The 14825-nt window shown below is 36.2% G+C and overlaps 1 protein-coding gene across 1 annotated transcript; it reads left to right on the top strand.

Annotated features, from left to right (window-relative positions):
* The first annotated feature begins 2284 nt into the window (after nucleotides 1-2284).
* LOC140168184 (mitochondrial amidoxime reducing component 2-like) lies at nucleotides 2285-14396 on the top strand. Its single transcript, XM_072191510.1, has 7 exons — nucleotides 2285-2766; nucleotides 4482-4661; nucleotides 8837-8960; nucleotides 10074-10220; nucleotides 11462-11526; nucleotides 11828-11896; nucleotides 13358-14396. The coding sequence occupies exons 1-7, from the start codon at nucleotides 2537-2539 to the stop codon at nucleotides 13464-13466; spliced, it is 924 nt and encodes a 307-aa protein (XP_072047611.1). The 5' UTR covers nucleotides 2285-2536; the 3' UTR covers nucleotides 13467-14396.
* The last annotated feature ends 429 nt before the right edge of the window (nucleotides 14397-14825 follow it).

Raw genomic sequence — 14825 nt, 5'->3', positions numbered from 1 at the left:
TATTCCCATCAGGCACCAGTGATATGTTTTTTCAAAGAAAGTCTATACTAATTTGATATGAAATGACATTTTGCAATAGCAAAGTCAAAATTAGGACTTGCTGTCAATAATATGAAGGAAATATGTGACAGAGGCAAGGTGGGAAATACAAGTAGTATTTAAGTTATACTAACCTTTGATACCCGACCTGACCTTCCATCATGGCGCCTTATTCGTCTTTATGTATTTCTATTATGCTCTCAAGTAAAATAAAATACCAATCTGCTCTGAGCAGACAATGTTACTTGGCTCCCATCATGAATTATTGATTTTATACGTAAGTAAAGAAATGCACAGTGTATGTGCATGATGTGCAAGCATACTCCAAATATTTACGGTAAATCTGAATAGTGGTCACATGTTAACATATCATGTGTTCGGGAAATCACGTGGCAACATTTTAAGATTTCAGGCTTGTTTACTAGTTAATTGCCATTTGTACTCTTTATTATTTATCTTTGTTAAATAACATATATTTTAAATGCTGATTAATCGTGGTTGGCTACCCATGATATCTGTTAAATTCAATGTTTTATGAATATAATTCTACCACGCAGAGGGGGTCACGCAGCAGAATTTCACATCACCTGACTTAGCTACATTTCGAAGCTCTGCTCTTCAAATTCATGTAAATTTCAAAGTTTATACATTTAATATATTTAATATGATACTAATTTTTTGTTATAACCAACTGGTACACGAAATATACTAGCTTATTACCTATACAGACAGGTGATTATCAGCCTTCACTCAGCAAATTGACATGCCCGGCATATGCAGCCATTCTCCGTCTGGATAACATGACTGTCGCCCTCAATACGTCTGGGCGCAAATTTAAATATCAATACGCTATTTACATATCAATGCGGCCTCATGCTAATTAAAGCTGCCCCATCCAGGAGTTCATCTATGGTAAAAGTCATTAGGTTATTAGAGGTCATATAATGGCCTTCCATCGATTCTGGTACATGGGATTAAGGACATGAATCGATTTTGTTTATAGCACCTAAACAATTACAATAGTCGCCCTTTTGTAATGTCGAATGCAAATATTTCGATGGTCTATATATTTTCACAGCTAAAATAGCCATGGCTTATTCGATTTTGTAAACCACGTCTTTCAATGTCGATTGCCATGCTCGATTTCTCTTGTATGCTTAGATCAGGTAACTTTTCTTCTTAACACCACTTATAAGAAACTAAAACGAAAACCGAAGCTGCCTGATACAAATGTTCAGTTTTTAACAAAAGGTAGAAACAAAGAATTCGATATCTTGTGACTCAAGTGGCTATATAGGCAGGATAATAGGAAATCACGTGACCAAAACCAAAACCAAAACTAAAACTAAACATTTGAAATGACCGACTGTCAATTTGTGTAGGGGTGCGTCTGTGAGATGAACTATGAAAGATATCTCACCCAACAAAGTGGTGATGAAATTACCAAACCGAGCTGGTTTATTTGCAGCATGATATAAATAGCTGATACTGAATCACAATGTAATATACTATTTGGATGTTTGCACCACAAGATTTGGACATTTTGGGGATAAGCCGTAAAACCTTGACCCAGTTCAATAGTTCAGTAGGGCATTGTATTCCTGGAGATGGTCAAAATAAGATTGTAATAAACAAACCTCCATCACAGACGCCGTAATAAAAGCCTTTTGGAAGTATTAGGGGAAATCCATAAAACTTGACCCAGTACAGTATTGAAAACTTATGCAGACCCTAAAAACCTCGACCCCCCACTTTTCTCATAAAAAAGTTGAGATTTTTATACCAAAATATTTCTTGCAAATTAATTCATTTAGCAAATATATTTTTAATTACGTTTAAATAACAGTTACCTATCGAGCAGTGTAATACACATAAGGGACCGTTCACAAACACTTGTAAGGGGGGGCCTGATGCAAAAAAAATTTATCGAGAGCATATAAACTCAATTTTCCCATGAAAATTTGTGGTCATTTTTCAGCCCCCCCTTAGGAGGGTCAAAATTGTCCAGGCCCCCCTTTTGCATCAGGCCCCCCTTACAAGTGTTTGTGAACGGTCCCTAATCATGCCTAACTAGCAAACGCAGAATTGGAATCGACTGCAATTTTTGGAATAAACTGTTTTTATGGATATAGGAAATAAATAGCTATAAATGTCATAAAAAGAGAATAGGATCACTGCGTTGCCTTTTTAAAGACAGTTCTTGTATGAACCTCCGGGGTCAACTATAATGTGCCAGAAGTTCAAGTTTTCGGTAGTAGCTACCAACTTTTCTGGTGTTGATCGATACTGTTGCAGTTGTGTTAATATTGTGAATTTGTGTTCATAGCTGTTGACGCATTTTTCCAACCTAACTTAGCACTTGGATTCTGTTGCTTGAATAAACAATAATAATATTATCAAGTTCAAATATAATAGATTACAATATTATTGACGTAAAACCAACGGGTGTAGTCAACAGCACACACATTGTAATACAGTGTGCATGTGCATGTGAACCATGTCGGATACTTGGCGAGCTATAGCGGCGGGTTGCGTTGCAGGTATAGCTGTATATGGAATATACAGGTATGGACAGCAGAAATCTATTACTCAAAAATCGTGGCAAGAAGTGGGTAAAATCGGTCGTATCTTTGTACATCCTGTGAAGGCATGCCGAGGAATTGAAATAACTGAAGCAACGTGTTCGAAGCTTTATGGAATAAAGAGCAATGCTGGGGTCTGTGATAGGTAAGCCTAATAGTAATATGAAAGCGGAAAGAGCGCAAGGAGAACACGACCGCCCCCCCCACCTACACCTGCGGGTTTAGCGCCTCCAAACGAGAACTGAAATTGTGTAACCGCCAACCGAGGACACCAAGTTTCAGCAGTGAGTCGCCTTACTGAGTGGACATACTGTGACATGGTATCAGGGACATACCATACCTACAATAGAGGTCGCGATATGATCATGCTCTAAATAGCTTTTTTACGTTATTTTAATCATGCTGGACCCCTTTAGGAACCGTGGACGTCCACGGTTGGAAGTTTGTCCTCGGTTGTATAGGCTCATCATAGACCCTGGAAGAAATGCACACCCCCCCCCCACACACACACTCCAAAACCACAACCCCAGCCCCCCCACCCCCCCACACACACACACACCCACCCCCACCGACAGGGAATTTAATGTATTTAGCCAGTTAAAGCCATAATGTACGATTTCCGTCCAATTTTAATTTTGGTAAAATCTTTATTCAAAATGTTGAAATAATATTTGTAATAACTGCAGGGAATGGTTGCTGTCAATTTTAAGCTGAAATAGCAATGTAAAGTGAAAAAATCTGACTGGCTATTTTGGCCATGTAGGATCTTTTTTCAGAATATACCTTTATTTTTTTCAAAACCGATTTTTTGGCGTAATACTTACACATGTTCCAACTTACATCTATCACCAAACTGTCAAATTTGCCCTATTTGTAGTAAAACAGGATGATTTTCTGTTGGTCCGACATATCATAATTTTCAGATTATGATAATATGTCGGAGTCGAACGATCGCAAATCTTAGTCTCCTACGAAGCCAGTGGTTAGCGTAACTAAACTGGTTGCGTATAAGACCAACTCTGAGGCCGCACTCGTCGTCCTAATTCAAAAAGTACGAGATATTTCGAGTCAGAAAGAGGTAAAGTTGACGTTGTTTAAATTTCCAATGTTTTTCGCGTCCAAGTGTATTGGGAACTTTGCATATTAACTATTTTATCATTTTGGAAGAAAAAAAGAAAAATCTACAAATTTAAAAAGATCGTACATTAAGGCTTTAACATGCAGTTCTATGCAGTTGGAGGATATAAACCCAGCAAACACAAAACGTTTTCGACATCATTCACAAAAGGTTAGAAAAGTTTGCCAGAAAACGTTTAAATGTCGGGTTATATAAAGGACATATAAAGGGTATAAAACGTTTTCATAACATTCAAAGACATTGTGTTGATAACCTGCTGCAAATATTCTAACATAATGATAATTAAAGTGTTGACAAAATATTTTGCAAAAAATGATTGCAAAAAATATTTTACAATAACATTTTGAAAACATTTAAAAGTTTTTGATGTAGTGTGTTTTCATACAACACGTTTTAAAACGTTTCCATGACCTTTATATAACCCGACATTTAATGTTATTAAAACGTTTTTATCTAAACCAACACCCAAAATATAACATGTTTGAAACGTTTTAAAAACATTTTTGTGTTTGCTGGGAAGTCACAACAAATTTGGCTGATTCAATTTAGGTGCAAGTTGAGACGTGCGAATTCCTTGATTTTTTCACACAAGGTCACTGATGGATATATCATATATAAAATGTTTAAAAACCTGAAAGGTTCAACTCGGTTCGTCAATAAAAATGGATTCTTTTCTCTATTGCACTTTTTTTACTCACCCTGTACATTCTTCTTTCATCAAGACACTACGTGATCCTGAATGATAATAATTCCGTAGTATCCTTGCGACAGGAAAATGCCATCGCCTTGATTCATCCCAGCCAATCGGAGGATGGTAAATCTCTTCAGCTGGATGCACCTGGAATGCCTACAGTCAAATTTCCGTTACATCAAGCGATCACCAATGATGTCATCCACTTCAGGTAAGCATGGTAAGGATAGATGCACCTCGAATACCTAATAAAAATCCTTGAATTTAATCGATACCTCACTACGTCAACAAGCAATTACCACGAATGTCAGTCAACTTCATGTAAGACTTGATACTATAATTAAAGACCGAATTAAAAAAGACTAATTTGCGTCTGACGTCATGACAAAGGCGCGCCGTTATTGGTTGCTGACCTGCGCAGTATGGCATTTTTGGTCTGATTGACAGGACGTCTTCAATTATAAACGGTAGGCCAGCAATGGGCTTTTCCGGAAACAATCGAAAATCCTGAATTTGAGGGCTTCGTTTTAGACATTTTATTGCATTTCCAAGTTTTTCCAGTAACATTGACAACTGGAATTCCAGTCGTTTTCAGGAAGCAAACCTGGATATCCAGACATTTCTTTTAGGGGTTGTGCGCGCATTTTCTGGAATAGCCCAATAACCCACTGTATCATGCACATGATACAGGCGGTATAGGACACGCGGCACGTGACATTCGAGGCTGGCGAAAATACAAGGCTGACAGCCCCAGACGGCTAGCAGTTAAAAGCAACATACCTACAGTGGGCTAATTGTCGTACCCCAACTGTTCTAGAGTAAGATAACTTTGCTTTGACACCACATAACAAATTTAGAATTGTTTGTGAAGATTTCATGATCATGTGTTAATCCAATGGCGACGTCAAAATGGCGATATCGCATCCGCCGTCACCTGCATGGTAGAAAGATCGTGATGTTCCATGCTCGGTACGTGCGTTCATAACGTACTTCTATTTATTTATTTATCATTTTTGAATCGTCGCGTCACTACCATGAACTACGGAGAAGTCTTATAAAGCTATGAGTTTACGAGTATAAGGTATAAGGTATCTGTGGTATAAGGCAATAGTCCTGAACAAGACTGCTGTAATTAATGGGTGTTTCCATAACCTGACCACCTTTTCTGACTACCTTTTCTGACTACCTTTTCTGACCAGCTTTTACAGTGAGCCCTGTGATATTTGATGGCCTTATCCCAATGCCAGAGTCCAATAACATTAACTAAACAATCATAGTGCACAATTTGACCTCAAGTTGTAGAGTATGAGGTTTTTGTACCCCAATTTTCAAAGGCCATTCAATGAATGTACAAATGTATCGGAGTTAAAGAACTGTGTACTAATAGATGAGAATGTTTTGGATCCTAGTGTTTTACACCATAATCATAGACAGTCCTGCTGGGTGATAATTTGCAACTTTTCTCTGAGACTTGTTAATAGATAAACAACATTTTTAAGGGTACATGGTTGTTATTTCTTTCTCACTTTAGATTATTTATTTGTACCTTTTGCTTGTCGAGTATCCTTTTATTTTGTTTTGTTTAATACAGTTTTGTTTGTATATTTAATGTCTTGGATGCACCATCGGATCGAGTGCCATTGATGTAAAAGCAATTTCCAAATAAAAACTTTAAACTTAAAAACTACAACACTTTCATGGTAAATGAAATTATTTAAAACAAATAAAATAAAATTTTGCACACACATCCAATTTTCCTGACTTCATTCGAACAAGTGCTCCTAGTGTTACCCTCAGCACTTCCCTGTTCAGACTTTGTCTGTCTGATGGACAATTAAGGGTATACGATGTATTGTTGGTCGAAGCAGCAGAAAACAAAGTAGTTCACAGCACCTTGCAAATGGTAGTGAGCTTTAGCAAAAATTGCATTGCTCAATAAGCCCAATCGGCATTGGAAGTTTGCAATGCATTGTGGGACACATTTTGCAGTTTTGGGACACTTTGTCCTTTGACCTATCGGAAAAATTCAGAAAAATTGGGGTTTTGAGCGTACACAATATAATTTAAAACGTGTTACTAGAATAAAAACAAACCCAAAAATTTGATTATTGTATAAATTAATTATTTTATTATTTATAATGATAACATTATTACAATAATAAATTAATGATTACAGCAATTTTCCAGATATGTCAGAGTTCAAAGTGCCCCAAAAAACTGGGACAAAGAACTGACTTCAGATAATGAAAATCTGCTTCGACCAACAATACCTCGTATACCCTTAAACCCATATCCACATTCATGCTGCACCCAAGGCCATGTTTGACAAATATCATGAATATGACCTTGTGAAGTGGTAATTGTGTTTACTTTATTGATTATTGACCCAGCACCTGAAATGATAACTGTCTCCTCTCTAAACTGAGAAGTTAACTGCCCTGTGAAAAACCATGGAAGTATGGAAAAACAAAACAAATTTCACTTAATAATTTCCATTTTATGTCACTTAACATCCAGAATGGTACAACATTATTGTGCAAAGTGTAAAGATAATAAAAATGAAGCAAACATCAAAATAATGTCAAATAAGAAGGTCAAAAAAGATGGTCAGAAAAGGTAGTCAGAAAAGGTAGTCAGAAAAGGTGGTCAGGTTATGGAAACACCCGTAATTAATAACAGATGAATGCAGATTGCATTTGCTGCGTTTTGTTCTTGAAGGGCGGAACGGAATGAATTATTGTCAAGACTTTTAAATTGTACAGTGTCATTACCCAGCAAACACAAAACGTTTTCGACATCATTCGCAAAAGGTTATAAAAGGTTGTCAGAAAACGTTTAAATGTCGGGTTACATAAAGGGTACATTAATGGTATAAAACGTTTTCATAACATTAAAAACATTTGTTGGTAATTTACTGCACACTGCACAGCAAACACAAATGTTTTACAGAAAACATTTAAATGTCGGGTTATATAAGGGTATGAAAACGTGACTTGGGGATGCTATGGAGTGGCCCCCGCTTGGGGTGGGTGTGGTGCTTGTTACCGGTTGTTATGTGGCGGCCGACACAGGTGCATCCTTTTGATATGGATGTACACATATTTCATATGTAATGGTTTAACCTTTTGATGTATTTTGTTTGAACCCTGGGCACCCATGGAAAACAGTGTTTTTACACTGATTGGGTATCCCCAGGCTAAAGAAGATATAATAAAATAAATAAACGTGTTAATAACATTCCAAAAACATTTTTGAAAACTTGGTACAAATCATTCTAAACAGAATGTTATTTTGGGGTTGAAAAAATATTTTGCAAAAAATGTTTGCCCACAATATTTACAGTAACGTTTTAAAAATGTTTTCACGACCTTTATATAACCCGACATTTAAATGTTATTAAAACGTTTTGTAAAAAAACATTTTAAGAACATTTCTGTGTTTGCTGGTGCAAATATTTTAACATAATGTTATTTAAGGGCTGGGGTATGAACGTTTGAACAGTATTTATTTTGGGACATTAGAGCACATCAGACATATCGAATTGCATTCTGAATACGAAGAATGTCATTCTGATATCAAATAATTTTGATTTTTGAAATTCGCAATTTAATACACATTTTATGGCAAATCATTAAAATTGATATTTTTGATATTTAACAGTACTTGAAGTAAACTTTATAAGCTGATGATTTATACTTAAAGTGTATGTAGGTGGGATGAAAAGCCGACGATCAATTGAAAATTTTGACCTTTCGTATTAAAGATATGGATTTTTTTCCAAAAAACACAAAAAAAAAATTAGGTCTTTTGGGAAAAAATCCATATCTTCAATATGAAAGGTCAAAATTTTCAATTGACCGTCGGCTTTTCCTCCTGCTACATACACTTTAAGAATATATCATTAGATTTATATAATTTACTTCGAGGACTGTTATATATCAAAAATTTGAAAAATATCAAATTTTTATAATTTGTCATAAAATTTGTATTATATTGTGATTTTCAAAAAATGAAAATTATTTGATATCAGAAAGACATGCTTCGTATTCAGAATGCAATTCGATAGGTCTGAGGTGCTCTCATGTCCCAAAAAAAATACTGTCGAAACGCAATAAACGCTCATTTTAGATCCCTTAAGTGTTGACAAAATATTTGGCCAAAAATGTGTGCAAAAATAGTTTACAATGACATTTCGAAAACATTTTAAAAATATTGTTGTAGTGTGTTTCATACAAAACGTTTTAAAAGGATTTCATGACCTATATATAACCCGACATTTTAATGTTATTAAAACGTTTTTACCTAAACCAAAACCCAAAATATAACTTATTTAAAACGTTTTAAAAACGTTTTTGTGTTTGCTGGGTACTTATCCATCCATACTAGATTTTTTGGCACAAATAAAGCTGGATATAATTGTGGTGAAGAGGCTTCTACTTGGCTAAATATCTTTCTGAAGACAACCGGTCATAAGCTTGTTTGCTTCGTCAAGGATTTACAAACCAGTTCAGTAAGTAATGGAAAGATTCACGTAGTTTTATTTTATTTTATTTTTAATTTTTTAATTTTTATCATTTGTTCTATACGGACTACCCTTTTTGTTGGCATAACGAGCTATCCCAGTTGAAATCCATACAACCCTTCTGATAGACAATTACGACCCGGGAATTTTGAATATCGCGTGTTGAAAGACGACTTTTCTAATTCGTTTTTATGGTCAATATGAGTTTGTTTAAAATAAAACAACGTGATTCGTGGTTGATAATTAATTTTCTAACATATAATGCATAATGTTGGACTTGTGATTGCCGGAGACATCCACCTTTAATGTCATGGTTTCAAAGCCCGGAGCACAGTGTCATCGCCCCGATATCTTCATGGCAGAAAATGCCATGGTAGGTTGAATCCACAGCCACGCATGGCCATTGTATTCCCACCTGTTTAATATTTTTTAAATGCATAGTGGGCTGAAGGACATCCGACTAAGGCTAATGACATTAGCCTGTGACTGACCTCTGTACGGTCAGCGAACATACATTCGCCATTGTCATCTGTTTATAGACTGCCTCTTCGATAGTCTCCTACACAGCCAGTTTGTGTCAGTCGGTCTGACACTCGTCGATCCTGTATGTTCGTGATAGCCACATACAGTCTGGCCCGAGACTACCTCCACGAGGGTCTACGCTGCGCTATTTAAAATCTTGAATTTTGGTTACTTTTTCAGCTCAAGACGCAAGCTACTCTCTCAAAGCGCAAACTAACGACTATCATATCTGTTCAAAATATATATTCAAGTGCAAGGAACCACATCTGGTTTCTTTATACGAAATCATTTACGGGAGATATTCATCATTTTTCACCCCGGTATCCAAAGATTTATCGTCTGAATATCAACCGTGCATAGCACATTTACGTGTATCGATCCCGTGTATTCATTTCAGTGTCTCTGGTTGTATAATGTAATTATTAACCGGGCGATGTCGGTGTGCGGAGCGTCTATCAAAACCCGGTACTGTAAAACCTGTTTATTGTTTAATGTCATTGCTTCATATCCCAGAGCGTCTACCAAGACCTGGTGATGTATAACCTGTTCTTTGTTTAATGTTAATTCATACCCCTTCAGACCACCTACCAAAACGAGGCCCTGTATAACCTGTTCACTGAAGCGTCATTAGATGATCTGAATAGTAGACTGGAGAAGAAAGTCACTGTCAGAAACTTCCGTCCTAATTTTTTGGTGCAGGGACAGGGATTGACTGCTTTTGAAGAGGTAAGTATGTTTATTTATTCAAACATGTATCTGGTTCAAAGGAATGTAGATTTTGCATGGACTTAAACAAATCAAGACTGAGAGAGAGGCGTCGCCATGGATACAGGCGAGTAATCGGACTGGTTGTTGCGAAACGCAAAGGCATCGCAAAACATGGTTACTTTTCCTAACACGGCGTTATTCAATTATGATGCTAACAATACATTTCATCAGCCTGCTACAAGTTGTTTTTTCTAAATTTGAGAAAAAGTACAAAATATGGTGGTGTAAAACTGTAAATTGTACGAGTGATACATGTATGATATAAACACCTCAAAAAAGTAACTAACCCCCTTAAATAATAGCCATTATTAAAAAACGGGCTATTGTATTACAAATCTGTAAATGCGTTGAAAGCAGAATTTATTTCTGCGCATTTTGACACCTCATTTGATACGATAGCCAAGAAAACTATAAAACACATGTCAATTTAATGTGGTGAGGTCCAGATTTGAAAGTTGCACTTACAACATTACAAAAACACACAGATACCATTACCCAAGATTTCCTTCCATTATACTGAATACAAATCAATAGATTTTACTGCAACTTTCAAATCTTAGGTTATATTGATTTAAATGTACGCTGCGGCGTCAGTATGTAGACAATTGCTACAAATGAGGTGTCAAGATGCGCAGAAATAAATTCTGCTTCCAACGCATTTTGCAGATTTGTAATACAATCGCCCATTTTTGAATAATGGTCATTATTTAAGGGGGGTTAGTTACTTTTTAGCTGTTTATGGTCATCATTGGTTTATTGTTAGTCTGCCAACATTCAGGGGTCGACATTGCAAGAAGACAATATCAGTAGCCACTATATCACTGCGCTTTTTATATCTTGGCTTTTAATAACGAAAACTTTTTACACCTTTTTTAAAAGCTAGGCTTATAGTGGTTGTGCATGAAATTATTGATTGGCTTCAAACAAAGGATTTGAACCGGTGTCCTTCACCGTAATAATGAATGGCGCAGTGCAGACCATTCAATCAAACGTTGTCATCAACCTTTTTTTATGTGTGTGAGACGATCTGTCGCGGTAGATTGCAATCATGCATTTGTTGAATGCAGTTCAGTAGTCCGCCATATTTACGGTATAATACGTCATATGCACAACCTCTATTATGTATTGTTTCAGCTTTTGATCGTTAAAATACAGACTACCAAATTACTGGATTATTTAACTTTTACCTCTATCTGCAGGATAACTGGAAGTACATTAAGATAGGAGACAACGTTATTCTGAGAAAAACTACTTCATGTGGACGGTAAGTGGCCGATATACAATATCTGCCTTCAAAATGCAAAAGTCAGCATGTGAATAAACAATAATGCAGATCTATCCTTTCACTTGGAAAGTTTTTTTATCAGTTTATCAAACTTCCTTTTAATCAAGTGCTTCAATGCATCAGCTCGTAGTTAGGGAGATTATCAGCGATTTATCGAATCCGAACACCCTAAAATTGACCAAAATTGACACTTTGCAATTTTTTATGCCAACATAATTTAGTACGTACCCTAAGAATATGCACTTTTTGTCAATCTGTTCTACATTGTTTTCCATTTTAGGTGCAAACAGACAACGGTGGATCCAGAAACAGGAATTGTTAGTGACGAACCACTTAAGACTCTCAAATCGTAAGTGTTTTCAGTGCTGTATGGGGACAGATTGCACATGACCCTTACCAGGCGTGCCAGTGGCGCCGATTCGCTATCTCTTTGGTTCGCTATCACTAAGTACCGGGTGTCCCAAAAGTCCCTTAACATTGTGAATTTGCCATAACTTGCGTTGGGTTAATAGTGTTGTTACAAAAATTGCACTGTATGTAGATAATTCTTTTAGAAATGTTATGATACCAAACATGCTTATGTGGTCATGACCCTTTGGCATGAAATTAATGGATATCTACCGTACCGTAAAACCCACTTTTATAAACGCAAAATAAGTCTCGTCATTTGAGACGTGAACACGATATAACGTGTTATCATTTTAAAATCTGTTTTGTTTGGCTGTGTTTGTTTGATTGTTTGTTTGTTTGTTGTCAATGCGTAATCTTCATTTTCTGTTTTATCTGGGTTTTATATGGAAACTACTTAAGATCTTTTCTGAGGATTCGATGAACAGTTGTACGCGGTACGTTGTTCTCCATTGAAAGTCGACGTACTGATCGCCTTGGGCTTTTTGCCACCGCTCTTCGTATGACATCAATGTTTGTAGCCGATCTTCCTGTTCTTCCACGTTTTGCCCGAAGGAGATCATGAACAGATCCAGTTGATAGGAATTTCAGCACTGTATTGCATAATGTACATTAAACTGTTCCTTAAACATTGCTTCAGTGAGTTTGTTCTACTTTGTCTCGGCAAAGAACCATACGACCTGAATCCGTTGATCTATAGGAAATTCATATCTTCACTTCAACTGTTTTAAAGTAAAGTTTAATATTGTCAATATATCCTAATTATAATCTAAAACAGCAGTCACGCTTACGCTAAGCCATGTAATCCATGAATGTTCATACCTAAATGTAGCGTGCGCAGTGAGTGAACCAACTCTATTGTTCAGGGAAGCACATTATTCATGTTCTTGAACAAAGAACACATGAGCTTGCTTTTGTGGGTTTGATACACACATATGTACAGTCGCACAGTAAGGTCAAATGGTAATCAATAATGCTGTTTTTGGTATCAGAATAATTCTAAAAGATCAATCTATATGAATATGTTCTCCATTTTGGTATGAAGTAGGAAATATTTGAGATATGGCCAATTCACAATGTTAAGTTACTTTTGGGACACGCTGTACAAACAAGGTCCACTATACCTAAAGTTCGATATCACGAATTCGGAACAAGGTTCGCTATTTCTAAGGTTCGCTATCACTAATTTCAAATAAGGTACACTATCACTAATTAAGACTAGTAGATATGTTTCCTACGCCGTGCACGTTATGCCCGTTCGTGTACACGAATACACGCCATGCCATGCTGCCGTACGACTCACACATCCATACGTACCACTTTATAACTCGATAAAGACAGCAACCAACATTATTAGGGGTATAATACAGTTCTATTTATTTCTTTTTGTTCTTATTTTCAGGTTCCGCAAAGTAGATGCCTCACACCCCTCTCCTGGCTTTGGTATCTACATGAATCTTGAAGCTGAAGGCAAAGTTGCAGTTGGAGATTCCGTTTGCATAGCTAATTGAACAACTTCAGCTTCCCATTTAAATGTTGGACTGTCTGTTATTTTCCACGACTTTGCAGGCAATACTTCAGAAGAGGGTTTTTACACCGAACTTTATATGAAGAGAATTCCTAGAGATACCATCTTCAAATAAATAAAGGATGCACCTTTGAACATACCTTCTGTGGTTGACGGTCAAGAAATTTTATTTCGTAATTCCACCTTAAAACGGAAATAAAACCTTCCTGGCATTTTTTAACGACATGGCATAGGCCTAACTGTGCATTAACAGCAGAAAAATAAAAATAAAAATTTACTTATATTGTGTTTTATGTGCCAGAATTAACATTTAACATAAATCGTATATTTAAACTTCAAGGCGAGTGGGCAGAACTCGTATGCCCAGTTTTAGCCATTTAAATACAAAACTGGCCATTCGAGTGACCATTTTAGGTGAGTTCCTAACATGACTATATTTCAAATTAATGTTGGAGGATTAGCAATTAAATGTGAGAAAATCTTCGACTTGACGTGAGGTTTTTATGTAACAGCATGTCAACCCACAGCGCGTAGGTCGATCATTATGGTATTGATGAAATATAATATAAGATTACGTATTAGACACACCACTCCACACCTTACATAAATTCTCCCAGTCACATTTCCCCATATGAAATTTAAAAAAAAAAGTAAAATTAAATTTGGCGGAGGCGGGGTTCGAACTCACGGCGCACCGCTTTGGACACACTATGAACCCAGCGCCTTAGACCACTCGGCCACTTGTCTTGTTGGAATCCATTTGAAACTTATTTGAAAACAACATTTATTTTCATTTTAGACTTTTTTATAGTCTATTTTTCTTCATTTCAGCTTAATTTAGCAGTTGTCATGGTTGTGTGCAAATTCCTATTACTATTAGATACGTTGTAATAAAACATGATTTTAAACATTTGTATATTACTTTTCTCTGAGGGCTTGCAGCAAAATTGATATTTTATTTTCCTTGGTATGGGTTTGTGGCTAGTAGTCAGGTAATGATGATGATATGATGATGATGACGACGACGACGACGATGATGATGATAATGATGACGATGACGATGATGATGATGATGACGATGGATAATACAACTGATGTCAGATGATTTTATCAGCTTTCTTTCTTTCTTTCTTTCTTTCTTTCTTTCTTTCTTTCTTTCTTTCTATCTTTCTATCTTTCCATCTTTCCATCTTTCTTTCTTTCTTTCTTTCTTTATTTCTTTCTTTCTTTCTGAGATTTAAAATAGCTCAATTGGTAGAGCGCGTACCAATTAAACGGAAAAGTTAACCGCACGGGTTCGAATACTACATGCTACCTTTTTTATTTTGATCCCGATATTTTA

This window comes from Amphiura filiformis, chromosome 13 (genome assembly GCF_039555335.1).
Source record: "Amphiura filiformis chromosome 13, Afil_fr2py, whole genome shotgun sequence".
NCBI lineage: Eukaryota > Metazoa > Echinodermata > Ophiuroidea > Amphilepidida > Amphiuridae > Amphiura > Amphiura filiformis.
The sequence above is the reverse complement of the archived record's forward strand: the minus strand, read 5'-3'. Positions and strand labels throughout refer to the sequence as shown.